Genomic DNA, 21,654 nt, shown 5'->3' on the forward strand with positions numbered 1-21,654 from the left:
GATAGGAGGAGAAAATAAAATAAAAACCAAGGAAAATATATAATTAATATATGAAGAGAAAAATCATTTTTATTACAGCAGGAAAAAGACAGAACATTACATAAAAAATAATATGAAGTGAGCAACAATTTTGTTCTTGGAAAATAAAAATATCAGCACAAGGAAAACATAAATAAATGATTTGGAGGGAAAAGTTGAGTAAATCTCCCAGAAAGTAAACAGCAAAGAAAAGGAGATAATAAAAAAAAGAGAAAATATCTTTAAAATTAATTCAGCAATTAGTTTTTTAAAAGTTCACAAATAGAGGGGAGTGGATTAGGAAAAGAAATCAAAAGTTTTCCCAAATAGAGGATATGACTTGTAGATGGAAAGGTCCATCCAAGTACTTAACATAATAATAGGCTGAAGATTCAGAACTAAGTCTATTTCATGAAATATCAGAAAACTGGGATAAAGCAAAGTGGCTGCAAATAACTAGCAAGAGATAAATGGGCACCTACAGATGGCATGTCCCATTGGTATTCTCAGTAAACATTAGACATTACAGTTAATAAAATGATAAAATCATAGCATGAATCACAAATCCATGCTTTATGTTCAGCCATGGTCTGGAGATGGTGGGTCTTCACATTAAGAGAAATGCAATGATTCTAGAAATCACATACTAATAGTAAATTTTCAGCAAGGAGCCACCTATTTATTTTGGAAACAAATAAATTTAATTCTTCATGCTAAAGAAATACTAGTCTTGGTAATTAACCATGGATAGAGAATTGCTTTCTTCATTAATATCAGTTCTACAATAGAAGATGCACCTAGTTTGGAATACACAGTAAACAAGTAATGAAATCCCAAAATACTTGGGGAAAGATAGGAAAAGACAGGAAGCAGATGACCTGTGGTATGCATACAAGCAAGGAGGAAATTTATTTCATATAAAGTGGAAATGTAAGATGTATCACCAATACATATTTCTTTAGGGTGGGTATGGAAAACAGGATTATAACAATAGAAAAAGTGGTCTTGAACCTAGGATCCAAATAAGCTAATTTAAAAGCAGGAAAAAATCTTCAATTGAACTTTGTTGAATAAAAACATAATTTTTTTTTACTGGCTTAAAAATATTTTGTTAACTTTTTAAGATTTTTTTCTTTTTAGATCATTTTACCTATCCAATGCTTGTCTTGTCTTTCAAATAAAGTTAATGCACTCATTTTTGAAGATTCTGTAGAACTTACTATTTTTAAATGGATGGCAGGTAGCTAATAAAATATGTCAAATGGATGTCATTTAAATCCTGACACTATCTAGTAACCACATTAGCTAGTCCGAGGAATTCTTCCTCATGTGTTTTATACTGTCTTGCTTATTGACACAGGAGTTCATTTCTTTTATCTAGTTTGATGGTCACTCATCTCACACAGAGCCAGCAAACTGTTTCTTTTCATCCTTAATAATCTTAATAATAGCTTAATAATATGCTAGTCATTTTCCTGACATTTAGGTTTTGAGCCTTATTATTTTTTTAAGTACCAGTGATTTTTGTAAGGTTATCCTACGTTCCTGACCACTGTTCTTTTCAGCCTCTGAGCCTTTAAAATATTCTATACTTGTTCTACATTGCCTCTTCTTCTGAGTCAAACCCTGACCTCCACTAAGGTTTATGTTCCTCTAGGTCATATCTGTTAATTCATTGTCATTCGAAATTCCTCCTTAATTTGACACTTGGACCACCGCTGAAGAGCAAGGGAAGGAGGTCCCTCTTGGTCCCATCTATTGTATTTTGTGGAGTTGAGGATGTGGGAAAATGGGGCATGGTGTGCTGAGGTAAGAACAAGTATATTAAGAAACTCAAAGGAAATTTGCCAGATTCTAGATGAGAGTCTCTTAAAATTTTCTGTACATGTGATTTTGAATTCTGGTCATAAATAATTATTGGAAACTAAATTTCAAATAATACTTCTCTGTACTTTGACCTTTATCAAATCTCTTGGGAAATTCCTTTCCTCTACCATAAATGTCTGAGAATTTTTCAGTGAAAAGGTCAGGTGAATTGAAGAACCTCACATAATCGATCTATAGGCATTGACATTTGTTTTTGAATTCGGACAAATGTTCGTGTTGGACTTTGGCTCACTGACATGTCTGAATAATCCATCCTTTCAACTGAGTCGCACTTGAGAAATATCCTTCCCCATCTAGAAGAGAAACTTAAGACTACAGATGTAAAACTGCATTTAAACACAACTCTTATGTTGCTATGAAAACTCAGTATTTTTGTCAAGAATCTTAAACTTTTAACTTTGACAAGAGACTAAAAACATTGAAAGATCTCAAAATCATTATATATTTAGAGTACACAGCAGAAAAGGATGTTTTATCAAGGCATTTAACCTATTTCTGCCAGACTATAAACAACATTCTGCAAGCTCTGGGAATAATGGTGGAACACTGGTGTAAGGGCAAGCAGAACTGATCCTACTTTCATTCATTGGCTTCTGGACATGCATTCAGGGCGTTGACACACAGTCATGCATTGGCCATTGGTCTAATGCATGTGCCACAAACTGGGGATGGTGTCCCACCTCCACAGGGTGTCTCCTTCAGGTTGGGAAACATAGATGTCATTTAACAAAACATTCTCACTTTGCCAGGCTAACCATTGACTTGTGGTCAGTGTTTGGAGGACTGGTGCATCCCTTGGTAATGTGCCCATTGTTTATCTCCTTTGCTGTTCAATGTGCCTGAGCTTTTGGGTCATGGTGTGCAGGGATCCAATTTCTCTAATCCTTTAGACCATGGGGCTGGCAGAGACAAGAAAATAGAAGACAAAATGAGAGTACATTTCAATTCTATCAAAAATACACAGTGCATGCTACAGAGAGATCTCGTGTTATTGTCACCAAGTGACTGTTCTCAGAGTTGCACGGATCAGGCATTCAGCAAGGGAATAGCTAGCTCAGCCTTGCTGAGAGAGTCCATACCCTTGGACCCATACTGTGGCAGCTCCACTTACCCCACCTGTTACTCAGCACAGGGCTGGTGGAGGACCGAGAGTGGCCTTTGCTGGCTTGTTGCATCAGACTTCCCTTCTGGTTGCTGAATACCTCTTCCGTGGTGGAAACTTTCTAGCAGGTATGGTATGGAGTCAAAAATCACACTTTTTATGCCCACATCCATATGTCCATTGTTATGCCTCTTGCATAGATCTCTTTGTTTCTAATCTTTTATTCTTGCTTTGTCAAGGCCCCTGGCCAAAAAGCTAAATGATTGACCACTTTCCAATCATTTATGTATATCCTTACCTTAATTCACTTGTCTGTTCATTTAATGTTGATGACCCATGTATCTCTACCTCTCCAAGTACTGGGAGGATGTTTTTCTCTCCACCGTCCTTCAAGGCCACCACTGAGTATGAGTGTAGTAAGTAACTTCCATTTTTATCTCATGCTAACACATGGATCGGACCTGAGTTCTTGTCCTTCTGTGTTAGTGCAATAAAAGATAATTGCCTGTGAGATCATGGCTGTGAGCTAAGGGAGAGGCATTCATGTAATGTAGAGAGGAAACATGAGAGTTTGGTCACCGCTCTGTACAGTTGACTGTTGTCCGCTGCACCTGTTGGGCCTGATCCTGAATATATCATTTCCATTATATAAAGAATTGCTGATAAGTTTACCTGATTTCATAGCTTGGTGGGTGTGATAATACCCAGACTGTGATGGGCAGCTTCAGACACATAATGTTACATGGTCAGGAGCTCATTCTATGTTAGGAACTGGTTTTAGCACATGAAGAACTGGCTTTCAAATGAAAAGTAGTTCATTTGGATGATGGCATTGCCTTGTTTGAAAATCCTAAGGGTCTGTTCTGTGACTTAGGTATTAGGGTTTGCCAGATTCTCCACAATACCTTCTTATCCAAGCCTGTCAGTCAGTTTCTTCTTGGCTTCCAAGTCATTTAATAAAATCCAGCCAAGTCCAAAATCCACTACCGTGCCCTCTGTATTAGCTAAGTGCTTAGCTACCGCACACGATGTTCCACTTCGACTGCATGCTTCCCCTCGACTTTATCCTAATCCACAGTGAAATTCATAGTTTCCCTCCCAGTACCGTCAGCAACCATCCTTGCTGCTGTCCTTTTGTCAAGTGTTCAAGTAGCAGAATCACATCCAAAAAGTCTGTTTTTAGGGCCACTATTAGTACAGATCTCTTAATTTGAGTCTTCCAGAAAATAGATTTCTTTCCATCCTCTTTTCCTTTCAGTTTCTTTGCCAGAGTCAACCATATTTGTCACATTCTTTTTTAATGTCTTTTTACATTACCAAGTATACACTATTATTTATATTTTAAAATATTTATTTATTTATTTGTTTTGCATCAGATGAAGAGAATTTTATTCTGTAATATACCTTTGTCTCTGTTGGTCTTTCCAGACCCTTTATTTTTTGTATTCATTCATTCATTCATTTTCTATTACCTACCCATCCCTGTCTCACTCATTTCCTCCATAGGCAACTTGCAATATATGCCTGTTCTTTTTTTTTTTTTTCCCCTCAGTATTTCTTTATTATTGTTACAGTTTATGATGTTTTGGATAAATAGAAGTCTGGTTTACTTGCAATTTGACCCATAGATTTTTTTTTTTGTAGATAATTATTTTTTATTGAAGGGTAGTTGACACACAGTATTACATTAGTTTGACGTGTACAACACAGTGATTCAACATTTATATACATGATAATTCTAGCTAGCAGCTATCACCATACAAAGTTGTTACAATATTTTGACTATATTCCTTATGCTATACATTACATCCCAGTTACTTATTTATTTTACATTTGGAACTGTGTACTTTTTTTTTTTTTTGAGAGGGCATCTCTCATATTTATTGATCAAATGGTTGTTAACAACAATAAAATTCTGTATAGGGGAGTCAATGCTCAATGCACAATCATTAATCCACCCCAAGCCTAATTTTCATCAGTCTCCAATCTTCTGAAGAATAACGAACAAGTTCTTACATGGAGAACAAATTCTTACATAGTGAATAAATTACATGGTGACAGTACAGGGGCAGTTATCACAGAAACTTTCGGTTTTGCTCATGCATTATGAACTATAAACAGTCAGTTCAAATATGAATATTCGTTTGATTTTTATACTTGATTTATATGTGGATACCACATTTCTCTCTTATTATTATTATTTTTAATAAAATGCTGAAGTGGTAGGTAGATGCAAGATAAAGGTAGAAAACATAGATTAGTGTTGTAAGAGAGCAAATGCAGATGATCAGGTGTGTGCCTGTAGACTATGTGTTAATCCAAGCTAGACAAGGGCAATAAAACATCTACAGATGCAGAAGATTTCTCTCAGAACAGGGGGGGTGAGGTTCTAAGCCTCACCTCTGTTGATCCCCAATTTCTCACCTGATGGCCCCCTGCGACTGTGCCTGTCTTAGGTTGTTCCTCCCTTGAGGAATCTTACCCGTCTCTGGCTAAGCAGTCATCTTCCGGGGCCATACAGGGAAATGTGAAGTTGGTAAGTGAGAGAGAAGCCTTATTGTTTGAAAAGGTTAGCTTTTTACTTCTTTGCATATTTATGCCCTGTGGCTTCTATGCCCAGCATTTGTCTTGAGGTATCTTTACCACTTGGAAGAATTATGATACTCAGTAAATTTGATATGAGGCACGAATTCTATTTGAGGGTTGTAATTAGGAAGGAAGAAGAAAAGCTATAGAAGTAGCAAGTGGAAGAAAACATGGGAAGATTGATTATTTCTTTGACATATCTTCTTGTAGAGTAACTTCAGCATGTATAGGTTTTAAGCTACTACTTAAATTGTGCACACACATTAACATAATAGGAGTATAGTTACCTAACCAAAGCATACCTGTAATTACCAGCCATCTCCAGTGAAACCAAGAAAACCAGTTAGGCACCTTAGGCATTTGTGAAAACTTATCTGTGATATGGTGGATATTGTCCAACTGAACTTGAACAGTCTGAGAGAAATCAGACAAATTAAAACAACCCATTCCTGGGGAGTGTTCACATCCCATATGTTCTTTTAACAGTAGATAGTCTGTAGTTGTAAGATTTTGGAGCACTACAATTTGCACTTCTCCTAATTCTTGGTTGAGTTCCAACAGTACAGATCTAGTCAAATTTGTTGTTTTACTGTATGTACAGGCCAGCTTAGATATCTCCTTCTTCATTCCCATGGCAAGTCCAGGAACTGGTGGGATGAGTGCATCTACACCTGTAGCAGTGCGTGGATCTTTGTTGGGGTTTTTTGATGATCATCTTCTGGTATGAGTCTTCCAGAGAGTGCTGATGTTGGAAGTTCTTTTTCATATCGTATCTTAGTTCATTTTCGGGGTAGCCCAATTAGGCTTTGATCCTCTGTATAAACACAAACAGACCCTTTGCCTACACTTTTATATGCACTTTATACCATTGTGTAGAACTCATTAGAGGTCACCACACAGGAACTGCTTTTTTTTTTTTTTTGTTATCATTAATCTACACTTACATGACAAATATTATGTTTACTAAGCTCTCCCCTATACCAGGTCCCCCCTATAAACACCTTTACAGTCACTTTCCATTAGCATAGAAAATGTTGTAGAATCACTACTTGTCTCCTCTGTGTTGTACAGCCCTCCCCTTTCTCCCACCCCCCATGCTTGCTAATCTTAATACCCCCTTTCTTCTTCCCCCCCCTTATCCCTCCCTACCCACCCATCCTCCCCAGTCCCTTTCCCTTTGGTACCTGTTAGTCCATTCTTGAGTTCTGTGATTCTGCTGCTGTTTTGATCCTTCAGTTTTTCCTTTGTTCTTATACTCCACAGATGAGTGAAATCATTTGGTATTTCTCTTTCTCCACTTGGCTTATTTCACTGAGCATAATACCCTCCAGCTCCATCCATGTTGCTGCAAATGGTAGGATTTGCCCTTTCCTTATGGCTGAGTAGTATTCCATTGTGTATATGTACCACATCTTCTTTATCCATTCATCTACCGATGGACATTTAGGTTGCTTCCAATTCTTGGCTATTGTAAATAGTGCTGCGATAAACATAGGGGTACATTGGTCTTTCTCATACTTGATTGCTGCATCCTTAGGGTAAATTCCTAGGAGTGCAATTCTTGGGTCAAATGGTATGTCTGTTTTGAGCATTTTGATGTACCTCCATACTGCTTTCCACAATGGTTGAACAAGTTTACATTTCCACCAGCAGTGTAGGAGGGTTCCCCTTTCTCCACAGCCTCGCCAACATTTGTTGTTGTTTGTCTTTTGGATGGCAGCCATCCTTACCGGTGTGAGGTGATACCTCATTGTAGTTTTCATTTGCATTTCTCTGATAATTAGCGATGTGGAGCATCTTTTCATGTGTCTGTTGGCCATCTGTATTTCTTTTTGGAGAACTGTCTGTTCAGTTCCTCTGTCCATTTTTTAATTGGGTTATTTGTTTTTTGTTTGTTGAGACGTGTGAGCTCTTTATATATTCTGGACGTCAAGCCTTTATCGGATGTGTCATTTTCAAAGATATTCTCCCATACTGTAGGGTTCCTTTTTGTTATATTGATGGTGTCTTTTGCTGTACAGAAGCTTTTCAGCTTAATATAGTCCCACTTGTTCATTTTTGCTGTTGTTTTCCTTGCCTGGGGAGATATGTTCAAGAAGAGGTCACTCATGTTTATGTCTAAGAGGTTTTTGCCTATGTCTTTTTCCAAGAGTTTAATGGTTTCATGACTTACATTCAGGTCCTTGATCCATTTTGTGTTTACTTTTGTATATGGGGTTAGACAATGGTCCAGTTTCATTCTCCTACATGTGGCTGTCAGTTTTGCCAGCACCATCTGTTGAAGAGACTGTCATTTCGCCATTGTATGTCCATAGCTCCTTTATCAAATATTAATTCACCATATATGTCTGGGTTAATGTCTGGATTCTCTAGTCTGTTCCATTGGTCTGTGGCTATGTTCTTGTGCCAGTACCAAATTGTCTTGATTACTATGGCTTTATAGTAGAGCTTGAAGTTGGGGAGTGAGATCCCCCCTACTTTATTCTTCTTTCTCAGGATTGCTTTGGCTATTCGGGGTCTTTGGTGTTTCCATATGAATTTTTGAATTATTTGTTCCAGTTCATTGAAGAATGTTGCTGGTAGTTTCATAGGGATTGCATCAAATCTGTATATTGCTTTGGGCAGGATGGCCATTTTGATGATATTAATTCTTCCTAGCCATGAGCATGGGATGAGTTTCCATCTGTTAGTGTCCCCTTTAATTTCTCTTAAGAGTGACTTGTAATTTTCAGGGTATAGGTCTTTCACTTCTTTGGTTAGGTTTTTTCCTAGGTATTTTATTTTTTTTGATGCAATTGTGAATGGAGTTGTTTTCCTGATTTCTCTTTCTGTTGGTTCATTGTTAGTATATAGGAAAGCCACAGATTTCTGTGTGTTGATTTTGTATCCTGCAACTTTGCTGTATTCCGATATCAGTTCTAGTAGTTTTGGGGTGGAGTCTTTAGGGTTTTTTATGTACAGTATCATGTCATCTGCAAATAGTGACAGTTTAACTTCTTCTTTACCAATCTGGATTCCTTGTATTTTTTTGTTTTCTCTGATTGCCGTGGCTAGGACCTCCAGTACTATGTTAAATAACAGTGGGGAGAGTGGGCATCCCTGTCTAGTTCCTGTTCTCAGAGGAAAAGCTTTCAGCTTCTCGTTGTTCAATATAATGTTGGTTGTGGGTTTATCATAAATAGCCTTTATTATGTTGAGGTAGTTGCCCTGTATTCCCATTTTGCTGAGTTTTTATCATGAATGGATGTTGAACTTTGTCAAATGCTTTTTCAGCATCTATGGAGATGATCATGTGGTTTTTATCTTTCTTTTTGCTGATGTGGTGGATGATGTTGATGGACTTTCGAATGCTGTAATATCCTTGCATCCCTGCGATGAATCCCACTTGGTCGTGGTGTATGATCCTTTTGATGTATTTTTGAATTTGGTTTGCTGATATTTTGTTGAGTATTTTTGCATCTACATTCATCAGGGATATTGGTCTGTAGTTTTCTTTTTTGGTGGGGTCCTTGCCTGGTTTTGGTATTAGGGTGATGTTGGCTTCATAGAATGAGTTTGGGAGTATCCCCTCCTCTTCCATTTTTTGGAAAACTTTAAGGAGAATGGGTATTATGTCTTCCCTGTATGTCTGATAAAATTCCGAGGTGGATCCCTCTGGCCTGGGGGTTTTGTTCTTTGGTAATTTTTTGATTACCGCTTCAATTTCGTTGGAGGTAATTTGTCTGTGTAGATTTTCTGTTTCTTTCTGGGTCAGTCTTGGAAGGTTGTATTTTTCTAGGAAGTTGTCCATTTCTCCTAGGTTTCCCAGCTTGTTAGCATATAGGTTTTCATAGTATTCTCTAATAATTCTTTGTATTTCTGTGGGGTCCGTTGTGATTTTTCCTTTCTCATTTCTGATACTGTTGATTTGTGTTGACTCTCGTTTCCTCTTAATAAGTCTGGCTTGAGGCTTATCTATTTTGTTTATTTTCTCGAAAAACCAGCTCTTGGTTTCATTGATTTTTGCTATTGTTTTATTCTTCTCAATTTTATTTATTTCTTCTTTGATCTTTATTATGTCCCTCCTTCTGCTGACCTTAGGCCTCATTTGTTCTTCTTTTTCCAATTTCAATAATTGTGACATTAGACTATTCATTTGGGATTGTTCTTCCTTTTTTAAATATGTCTGGATTGCTATATACTTTCCTCTTAAGACTGCTTTTGCTGTGTCCCACAGTAGTTGGGGCTTAGTGTTGTTGTTGTCGTTTGCTTCCATATATTGCTGGATCTTCATTTTGATTTGGTCATTGATCCATTGATTATTTAGGAGCATGTTGTTAAGCCTCCATGTGTTTGTGAGCCTTTTTGCTTTCTTTGTACAGTTTATTTCTAGTTTTATGCCTTTGTGGTCTGAAAAGTTGATTGATAGGATTTCAATCTTTTGGAATTTACTGAGGCTCTTTTTGTGGCCTAGTATGTGGTCTATTCTGGAGAATGTTCCATGTGCACTTGAGAAGAATGTGTATCCTGTTGCTTTCGGATGTAGAGTTCTGTAGATGTCTATTAGGTCCATCTGTTCTAGTGTGTTGTTCAGTGCCTGTGTGTCCTTACTTATTTTCTGTCTGTTGGATCTGTCCTTTGGAGTGAGTGGTGTGTTGATGTCTCCTAGAATGAATGCATTGCATTCTATTTCCTCCTAGTTCTGTTAGTATTTGTTTCAGGTATGTTGGTGCTCCTGTATTGGGTGCATATATATTTATAATGGTTATATCCTCTTGTTGGACTGAGCCCTTTATCATTATGTAGTGTCCTTCTTTATCTCTTGTTACTTTCTTTGTTTTGAAGTCTATTTTGTCTGATATTAGTACTGCAACCCCTGCTTTCTTCTCTCTGTTGTTTGCATGAAATACCTTTTTCCATCCCTTGACTTTAAGTCTGTGCATGTCTTTGGGTTTGAGGTGAGTCTCTTGTAAGCAGCATATGGATGGATCTTGCTTTTTTATCCATTCTATTACTCTGTGTCTTTTGATTGGTGCATTCAGTCCATTTACATTTAGGGTGATTATTGAAAGGTATGTACTTATTGCCATTGCAGGCTTTAAGTTTGTGGTTACCAAAGGTTCAGGGTTAGCTTCTTTACTATATTACTGTCTAACTTAACTCACCTATTGAGCTATTATAAACACAGTCTGATGATTTTTTATTTCTCTCCCTTCTTATTCCTCCTCCTCCCTTCTTTATATGTTGGGTGCTTTGTTCTGTGCTCTTTTTAGGAGTGCTCTCATCTAGAGCAGTCCCTGTAGGCTGCCCTGTTGAGGTGGTTTGTGGGAGGCAAATTCCCTCAACTTTTGCTTGTCCTGGGATTGTTTAATCCCTCCTTCATATTTAAATGATATTCGTGCTGGATACAGTAGTCTTGGTTCGAGGCCCTTCTGTTTCATTGCATTAAGTATATCATGCCATTCTCTTCTGGCCTGTAGGGTTTCTGTTGAGAAGTCTGATGATAGCCTGATGAGTTTTCCTTTGTAGGTAACTTTTTTTTCTCTCTGGCTGCCTGTAATACTTTGGCTGTCCTTATCTTTGATCCTTGCCATTTTAATTATTATGTGTCTTGGTGTTGCCCTCCTTGGATCCCTTGTCATGGGAGTTCTGTGTACCTCTGTGGTCTGAGAGGCCATTTCCTCCCCTATTTGGGGAAGTTTTCAGCAATTATTTCTTCAAAGACACTTTCTATCCCTTTTTCTCTCTCTTCTTTTTCTGGTACCCCTATAATGTGGATATTGTTCCGTTTTGATTGGTCACTCATCTCTGTTTAGAATTCTTTCATTCGTGGAGATCCTTTTATCTCTCTCTGTATCAGCTTCTCTGCATTCCTGTTCTGTTTTCTAGTCCATTAATGGTCTCTTGCATCTCGTCCATTCTATTTTGAAGTCCTTCCAGAGCTTGTTTTATTTCTGTATTCTCCTTCCTTAGTTCTTGCATATTTCTCTGCAAGTCCATCAGCATGGTTATGACTTTTGTTTTGAATTCTTTTTCAGGAAGACTGGCTAAGTCTCTCTCCCCAGGTTCCTTCTCAGGGGAAGATGTAGCAGATGCCGAAGCTGTCTGGGTTAGTCTTGTCTGGATCATATTTTTTTGCCTTTTCATGTTGACAGGTGCTATTGACTGTCAGCTGGGAGGGCCAAACTTTTCACTTGCTACTGGCCTTCCTTTACTGGGACAACTGCAACCCCTAGTGGCTTGTGTTGGTTAATTGGGTGTAGTCTGGGTCTTTGTGTCTTGCCCAGCCGGTATGGAGGAATCTCCCTTTCTTTCTGTGGGTGTGGTCTGCCTTAGGCTGCTTCTCTGCTTTCGCAGCGCCAGGAGGGGTAATGGACGGGGGGACTGTTTGGCTGTTTACCTCCGTGAGGGTTCTCAGAGCTGTTGCCCAGGGGTTTAGTGCGCCCGGTTTTCCCTGTATTTTCCAGCCACTGGGCTGTGACCTGTGTTGTTTCCGTCCAGCTGTTACATCCCTGTCCCTTTAAGACTGTCAAAAAGCACTCGCTTTTCTTTGTCACAGGGGCATCAGCTTCGGCACCCGCTCAGAGGTCTTGCTGCCCTGTTTCCCTAGCATCCAGGACCCCACGCGTGCACTGTGTCTGCGCTCTGGTGTGGGTGGCTGGGGCTGGGTGTTCAGCACTCCTGGTCTCCGTCTCCCTCCCACCGGGAGCTGGGGGGAGGTGTGCTCGTGTCCCGCCGGGCTGGGGGTTGTATCTTACCCCTTTCACCAGGCGCTGGGCTCTCTCACGTGTGGATGTAGTCTGGTTGTTGTCCTGTGTCTTCTGGTCTCTCTTCTAGGATTAGTTGTATTTGTTGTATTTTCAAAAATATATATGTTTTTGGGGGGAGATTCCCACTGTCCTACTCATGCCGCCATGTTGGCTCCGCCCCATGCCTGTTCTTTATATATGTTCATGACAAGTGTACATTTTAAGCTTTTGTAAATGATACTCTCTTTTGTAAATGATATTAACACATATTCAGTGGTATCCCTGGCCTCTCTGCCCACCAGCCACCAGCCGCACTGCTTCTGATGTGAAAATCACATGTCTCCAGACTTCACCAAATTTTGCTGTAGGGTAAAATCATCCTGGTTGGGAACCACTGATTGACAGGCTAGTTTACACTCATGTTAAACATTTTTAGCAAGAATAACATACACTTTATTGCATATATATATTATTCTTCAAGACAAACAATGCCGTTTTCAGCTATTAGTGATGCCAAATGTGATCACTGGGTTAAGGTGTGGACTGCTGGCTTCCTTAAAAATAGTCCTCACTGAAATTAGTAAATGATCTTTGGGGTAATTCTCTGACATCTAGAAAATATCCTGCTTTCTGAACATCTTTTATCTAATGATTTTGGCACCATCAATGACCTTTATCTGAACTCATTATAATTATTATAAGTGGTAGTTGCAAACGTTCTAATTCTGTCTTCCTATGTTTATTAGTTGGTATTCTGCCAAAGAAAAGTTTTTTAGAACTTTTCTCTTTGTCTCTTTTTCTCTCTTTGGGTTATATTATAAACTCATGAATTTATTTTTATTCAGCATGTTATAACTTAATGTTGTTTTCATATTTGATGTTCAGATTGTCCCAAATTTAGCCACTTGGAGCCCTGTTAAACTGGAACTGGTGTCTTTATGACGTTTTTCCGTTAATCACTGAGTGGTTGTTTTCAGACACAATTTTGTTCTGGGTTCATCTTGTACTGTCTTAGCTCCAGGACAGAGTCAAGCATTTCTCAAAAAGACCTGGATTATCCTATTGGAAAGATTTGGGTGCTAAGCATGTTCATTTCCATTGCAGTATAGTTGTTCCCATGGCCTTTCAGTAGACAGAGTAGGAAACTATGTCACATTCATATTTCAGATTTCCCATTTAAATTTAGTATTAAGTATTTATTGCTGAACTTTTCTGCTGAGGTATAATTTACACACAATTCAGTGCACAGATATTGAGTGATTCTGGTTGATGCATCATGGAATGTGCCAAGGTCTGTCCAAAGCACATTTCTATCAAGACGTGATGTTTTACTATCACTCCAAAAGTTCTGGAGTTTGCTAATGCCCCTTCTCAATCTATTTCCTTCCTTAGATTAATTTTGCCCATTTTAGAATTTCATGTAAATGGAAACATACTGTAAATACTTGATTGTGCCAGCTTCTTTTGTTCATCATATTATGTTTTCTTTCATATGTGGTGTTTCATGTGTCAATAGTTTGTTCCTTTTATTTAATAACTGTATAAAAATAATTCATTGTATGAATATACTGAAAACTGTTTATCCATTTTCCTGTTGATGAACACTTTTTTTGTTATTTCCAGATTTTGACTATAATGAATACAACTTTTAATGTATTTAATGTAATTATCATTTATGGTCATGTTTTTATTGATCTTGGGAGTGGAATTTGTTTCTCTAGGAGTGGACTAGCTGGTTCATGTGTAGCTAGAAACTTAGTTTTTGAGACAATTGCCGAACTATCCTTCATCGTGAATCTTCCATCTTCTTCATTCTTTATTTCAATCTCTTTCAATTTTTATTTTGATGTAAAGCACATTATTATATATACTTAAAATATGCATAGAATTGTTACAAACTGATGACATCAGTATTCCTACCCATATAATCCTCTTGAGTGAGGGTTAAGATTCCTGTGCAATCTTTCTTGTTCAGAGAATATATCTCACTGAATATTAAGTGAAGGTTCTGTGTTCAAAAATCACTTGAAAAAACTATATCCTGGGTTGTGTAATCAATTCAATATACAGTTTGCTAGTTCATGTGTATCCAATAATAGGGTTTTCTTTTTTTTTGTTTTGATTTAATGTGGTTCATGTTGGAATGTGGGATCATAGTTGTTCTGTGTCATGTGGTGGCCTTATGACTATTTTCAGCAGCTGTAAAGTTTTGATCCTCATTTTATTTTGTGCCTTTATAAGCTTTGTATGGGTGTTGCATTCCTTTTTGTCTGTGACAAAGTGGGTAAGATTTTCCTAGACAGGCAAGAAAATGTAATGATGGATATCTACAGGGCAGGGGGAATAATGAAGAATGTAGGTTGTATACTTCATTTCTTAGGTCTAGAGTGACCCCTTTGGTTGATATAGTGAAGGGGGTGGTTTTTCTATTTTTGATTAAAGCTTTTGGGTACAGGAATGCAGAGCAATCTGGCTTCTGATTCTTTGATAGGGGACTTAATATCAACTTCTCGCTTCCGTATTTTCCTTTACCTTGAAATATCCAAATGACACTCCCACCTCCCGGGTTCACCTCCTGCAGTGGTGCCACCCAAGACGGGAAGCCACCACCCCATGCGCTTTCTGAGTTCCTTTATTGTGTTTCTTGCAGTAGCTCATGTTCTGATGCACCCGGTCTCACATGTGTTCTCAGCCTTCACATCATGGGCCACGTGCCTCCTCCTGCAGGGAGTCCGCCCTAGTTGCATCCTCTTTTCTGCACAATCCCATCTGACTCTGCTCCCACATGCTCTCCAGTGAATGCTCTGCTGCTCTTGGATATTTATTTTCCCTCTTACATGGTTTCTTATTTTCTATCTTACAAGATTCTATTAAACTAAGTCTCTTAATTATGTTTGTGGGATGGGTGATTTTTTTTCTTCACAGTTTTAATTTTTGGAGGCTATGTTGAAAGACAGGAATTTAGTCTGCAGTCGTGTTCTAAATTCCCAAAGGACATTGTTTTTCAACCATAGATGGCCATTTACTACAGCATTGGTTACAGAAAATAACTGTAAGAAATTAATTTATTTGGATATTGTAAAACAAGCACCTGGGTAACTCACAGGTTAAAGAAATTTAATGGAATTTAACACAAAAGCTAAAAACACTGAAATCTTGAGGGATACTGTAAAACTCACGGGTATTTATAACATCAGTGACCGTGTTAGGAAACAGTTACGTCTGTCACGGGATCATGCCTCTCAGATCTCATTACTGAGTGGAATGAACCGGAACCCCGGCTGCTGTGCTCTGAAATCCAGGCAAGGAGACCGTACTTCCCACAGGCCACTCCCAGCCCAAGGCGGTCCTCCTTGTTTCTGAGAGATGTGATCCTCCTCACCGGGGACTTTCGCTCCAAGCTCCTCCGTGGCCTCAGGTACCTTTCCTAGGACCACACTGACTCCCGGGTGACTTCACCAGCCCTCCTTCCTTCCCCGTCTCCCCCTCACCCAATCAGTTCTGTTTTCATCCTCCTACTATTCTCTGCCTCTCCTGGTTCCCTCTTCATTTCCCCTTACACACATGCCACGAAGTTGGCTGCACACTTAGTCCCACTGTAGAGTTGCTTCTTGGAGCACCCAGAATAACAAAATAACAAAGACAACAGAGTTAATGAGCAGGAAAGAAAACCCAAAAAACGATGAATGTAGAGAGAGAGAATGAAAGACAATATTAGGGATTCATAAAATACAAAAAATAGAGTTTAATAGAGATAGTAAAGCTGGAAGTTAGTACTTTGAAAAAAGACTAAAATGAAATTCAGGCAAAATTAATCAAAAGTTATAATTAGGAAATACTAGTAATAAAAAAGGAACAGCTCTAGATAGAGCAGAGATTTACAAAGATTAGGAAACACTATGAAGAGATGATGCTAATAAAAATATAATCTTACGTGAAATAAATTATTGACAAGAAAATATAACTTACCCAGTAGGACTCTTATAGAAATAGCAAAACCTGACTGATTTATAACATTTTATAAGGTAAATTAAAAATTAATAAATTAAAATTCTTCTTACAATAAAACTCCAGCATCAGAAGGCTCTATACTTAAGTTCTACCATTCAGACTAGATAATTCCAATTTTATAGAATTGGAGAAGAAGAAAAGAGGAAAAACTTTCCAACTCTTTACTCTGTTAGTTTAATCCTAATACTGCATCTAGACAAGGATAATAGAGAGGAATATTATAGTCAATGTCACACATAAATACAGTGGCAAAAATATTAAAATACAAGTACTCTTAGTCTCATAGTGAATAAAAACAATTGATTTGTCCCAGGAATGGAAGGTATTCCATAACATTAGATCATCTATTAAGTAAGTCTGCACACTAAATAGAGTAAAAGAAAAAATGAATGAAGTGGTTATCTCAAAGGCTACATAAAAACATTGCTACAACTCAATTCATGATAACATCATGATTACAGGGAAGACATTTTAGCACACTAGGAAACAAAGTGGACTTTTACAACCTAATAGTGTAGTAAAATTTTAGAGCAAATATGTTACTTAATGATGAAATATTAGAGCATACTATCACTTTCCATTTAACATTCCCCTCCAGATTCCAGACAGTTCAACAAAAAGCAAAGCTACAATTAGTATTGAATGTGTGAAATTAACTCAGCATTGAAATTAGGAAATTTAGGTAACCCACGGCTTGTACTCACTGCCCACCTTGAAACTTACTTCTCTTAGAACCCCAGTTTCTTTATGGCAGCAAGTACTAATTTACAGGATTATTGTAAAGATAAGAGATAACCAATACAGCACTTTACCAGCACTATTTTAGGTCCTCAGTAAAAGACTAATAATCTCTTACTGCTAGAAAATAGCAACCTTCCTGCCCTTTGCCTCTTACTTCCAAAACTGTAGTATTTGTAATGAGGTTTTATGGCTGACTTGTCCAAAAGTGAAAATCATGGATATTTGCAAATCTATTATTGGAACGTCCACATTGGTTTTAGGTGACTCCCCAGTGGCCTGCAGAATGCCACATAATGCATTCTGTTGGGGTTTTTTTCAGTTGACGAGATGATTTACATTTACAAAATGATTGTCATCTGGATAAAGCATGATGAAAAATTAAAACACTGTTTGCATCTGTCATATTTGACTGGGCTGTTGATATGTTTTGTTCTTCAGAAAACAAATGTATGAGGAGAAATATTTGTGTTGAGTTTGGAAGTTTAATAAATATTTCCCTGTAAGTAATATAATTTCTGCCCATAACACTAAGCTGTAGGAAATATTTTCAGTATTTTATAAATGAAAAGTGGATGCTTTCAGGATAAAAAGGTCTGGGACTCAACTCCAGGTTATTTTGCTGAAAATCGTCTTTTTACCTCACTGCCTCCACCTGCCACCAAATGGCATGGAGCTGCGACAAGAGGAGGAAGAGCTCAGGGTGGGCATACGGAGCAGTCTTACCGGCGTTGGGCAACAGTAAATTCAATTACTGTCTCCTCTGGGATTCTACCTTAATTTTGCTTTGTGTCTAATTGTTATAACTGAAGTACAGAGAGCTTTTTTGCCTGGAGCGTACCATTAGTACTTTCATATTCATTCAACAGGTATTTTTGGAATGCTTACATAGCACAGATCAAGTCCCAGACTAATGAGCGAAGTGACACAGTTCTGGTTTCATTAACTTATATTCCAGTGATCACATTGATTAGAATCTTTCAACAGTATCAAACAATGAAAGTTGATGAAGATCGAATTAATAGATGGAAATGCTTAGAAATAACCGCATATTCTATCCTTAAGAATAATCACAATACTACATTTTACACAAGCCACTCAAATGATCTTACATCCACACTTTTGAGAACCAGTTCCTGCTCGTCCAGTTTCCTTTCATCCCATACTCTCCCAGTTCCTAACACTTCATGATTGGACTCTTGGCTCTTAAAAGATTCAAACCTATTTCCTGCTTCCTTTATTTGGCTGCTGTAACCTTGATTCTGCTTCTCTGCCTTCTTAAACTTCGGTTTCGGCTTAAATATTGTTTCATTAAATAACCTTCTCTGATTATCTAATTTATTGCAGGCCAATCTCATCGCACCCAGGGGTCCTCCTACCTCATGAGAACTTGTCCAATTTGTAATATATATTTATTTGTAATTTGGCAATGGCATATTCAGTCCCTCATATAAAAGATATTCAGTACATATTTGTTGTCAAACAGGTGGATAATTGGGTATATTTTTTTCTCAGTGTTTAATATGCATAAAATTAGAAGTCATTAAATCAACTGAAATTTAGAGAGTACTCTGATTAGAATGTACTTTTATGTTAAATAGTTTAGAAAATATTTTTCAATAATTCCTGTATTACCTGATATTCATTTAACACTAGTATCTATTATTAGTTAAAATTCATAGTGTATTAGAGTTAGAATTAAAATATCTTAGGATTTTTTTCTTGGAAGCAAATCAGTGGAATTCCATTTCCATTTAATACGATTATTAGCATTGTTTGCAATAAATCCTGAAAGCTTAAAATTGTACCTTTATTTAATCATTTTAACTTGCACTCAATTGAATGGCTTTTAAGGTAGTGGGTTTTCATATAATTCTTTGGAAGACTGATCATATAATGATTTTGTAAAATGAAGAAAAAAGCTGCTTATGATATTTATGATGTTCCAATTTCTACAGAATATTTTCTTTTTGTTGTGTTACATACATAAATTAATCAAATGATTAGTATGCCAATAAGGAAACTGCAAATAGTAAATAATCAGATATTATTATTTAAGATTTGTTGTTACAACTGTTAAAATCATTCCTTTAATTTTTTTAAAGAATTAGAATTTATTCATAAAAAACACCTATTTCTTATTTAAAATCTTAGGTTATACCTACTATCTGTTATTAGATATAAAATTGATTTAGTGAGTTCTTTTAAATGCCTATAATTTTACAAAGACTTGACATAATATTATATTTGACCTTGGCCAAAAATACATTTATTCTCCTAAAATTAATTTTTTATCTCTAAGTTGATGGGTTTTTGTTACAGTTTTATTATTTTCATTCTGATAAGTAATGTGATGATGGTCCAAAAGTTTAAGCATTAATCTTAGTAATTAAAGTAATGTCATGCTCTAAATTAGATTGTGAAATACTGTTTTCACCTCATATCCCCAAACAGGCATCCCAAATGTCAAATCATGTCATTTAAAATTTGATCCCTTAGTTTATTATAATTAATTGATAACCAGGTCTAGTGCCAAGAATGTAATTTTGGTTTCCTGTCTTTTTAGAAGCCTAGCCTACTTTAGATTTGGGAACAGAAGATTTTCTCCAATAACTATGCGATTATATATATGTAGATATATAAAATATATGTGTATATTTATATGAAAAAGCAGTTTTTAGGCTTTTTCAATCAAAAAACTTATTTCCAATGATATTTTTGAAGGGTCACATTTTTATTAATGTTGACTAAGTTGATTTTTCTTTTAGTATTTAAAATGTCATAGAAAAGTACTTTATAACAGCATATACCACTCAGTACTTTGCAATCAAGCCATTTAAAATTAACAATGTAAAAAGAAGTATTTTCCATTTTTTTATCCTTAGCAAATAGTTTTTAAATGCCTGATATTTTCATCATGTTACATAGTTTACAAGACATTTTCAATAATTTCTCTCCCCCAGTCCTTATAATACTACCACTTTAGTGGGTCTGGCAGTCTCATCCTAATTTCAGTAGGAAAACTGAGGCATAGAAAGTGTCCTGCTCAGAATCAGCCAATGAGTAAGCACCAGAACCAGGCTAGATTCCGCTGGCTTTTCTACTGTGAAGAGTGACTTCAGTGTATAGATTTACGTGTATAGTTTCCTTTGACTTTTGGGGTATATGTGTCCAAGTATGTGAACATGGGAGAAATACATATACAATTCTTTTTCTGAAATCATATCACCACAGTGTTTCTCTTCTAAGTAGCAGCTATGATACACAAAGCTTTCCTGTCAATGTAATTAATTTTACTTCCCACAAACCCTGTCACACCAGAGAATAAATTATCCACACTGGGGAGATTTAGTTACCTGACTGAGCTTATCCACAGAATAAATGGTGAAGTCAGGATTAGAATTCAGAGTTCAGGACTCAAATTTAGAGCTAAGAAGTTAATGATCAGTTCTACTTAGAAAACCCAGAACAAGAAAAAAAATCAACCTCATTATAAAAATGGACAAACATTTGAATGTAATAAAACTGTAGAAAATAAACACATTCTATATTACCTTTTAAAAATATAAACATAAAAAGTTAAAGTAATAAAAACTGACTAAGGGAGCTATTAAAATTATTCTCAGTCAATTGAATCTAAACTTCTAGAGGTAGGTTCTGGTTATGGATAATTATAAGTATCTCTCCAAGAGAATCTAACATATTTTACAGTACTCTAATCATGAAATTTATAATAGTTTACTGCATTCACTTGCCTTTATTTTCAGTGACTAGTATAGTGCCTGGAACTTGAAAGGTATGGTGAATGAATGCATGAACTATATCCATCCAATCAAAAATTGCCCAGAAATGATTCTGTGTCTTCTCAACTGACAAGTGTTCATCAGTTGAGTAGAGATTGTTGGTAAAAATACCATCTGTTTTTCACTTAACGTATTTATTTAACAAATATGGTCCATATGGTTGTAGAGGTGGACAAGTGAACAAAGCAAGAGACGAGGCTTCTTTAGCTCAGGCGTGGCCTGGCCTTAGGACCTTTGTGTGCTTGAATGTTCAGACAAGTAGAGTTTCCCTTTTAAACACAGTCTAACTGCACACATCCCTGAACCTTTCTGGGTGGGGGCCTGATTGCTGGGCGTGCTGCCTTGTGTCAGTTACAAATGCTACTTGCTGCCTCTTTGTTTCTTCTGTGCTTAGCTGGAGAGATTGCAGGCTGAAAATACCTCTGAGTGGGACAAGAGGGAGATCCTGGAAACAGAAAAACAAGGACTGGAGAGAGAAAACAGGAGGCTAAAAGTCCAGGTGAAAGAACTGGAAGAGCTCCTGGAGGGGAAAAACAGAGTAAGTGCAGAGTCTCAAGGTCCGGATGTCAAGGCATTGCAGTCGGAACTGCAGGAAAAACAACAGGTAAGGGTGCTCCTCGGAGCAAGTGTCCTTAGTCACTGTATGTGCCCGCCAGATGCCTAGGGAGATGCTGCTTTAACTTTTACACTTCTTTAAATCTGAATATTTCCTCTGGTACTATTTAATATCTGATAGCTCGCTCTTTCTCCCAGTGTCAGGTAAAATAACGTTGTTCATTCT

At 37.1% G+C, this 21,654-nt stretch overlaps 1 protein-coding gene across 6 annotated transcripts in view; it reads left to right on the forward strand.

Annotated features, from left to right (window-relative positions):
- The window catches only part of CCDC102B (coiled-coil domain containing 102B), a 289,345-nt gene that overhangs the window by 123,919 nt on the left and 143,772 nt on the right, over positions 1 to 21,654 (forward strand). For all 6 annotated transcript variants that reach the window (XM_057504260.1, XM_057504255.1, XM_057504256.1 and 3 more), the window contains one exon: positions 21,268 to 21,477. In XM_057504260.1, the coding sequence (XP_057360243.1) occupies positions 21,268 to 21,477 (210 nt within the window). The remainder of the gene's footprint in view (positions 1 to 21,267; positions 21,478 to 21,654) is intronic.

Source organism: Manis pentadactyla, chromosome 6 (genome assembly GCF_030020395.1).
Source record: "Manis pentadactyla isolate mManPen7 chromosome 6, mManPen7.hap1, whole genome shotgun sequence".
Classification (NCBI taxonomy): Eukaryota; Metazoa; Chordata; class Mammalia; order Pholidota; family Manidae; genus Manis; species Manis pentadactyla.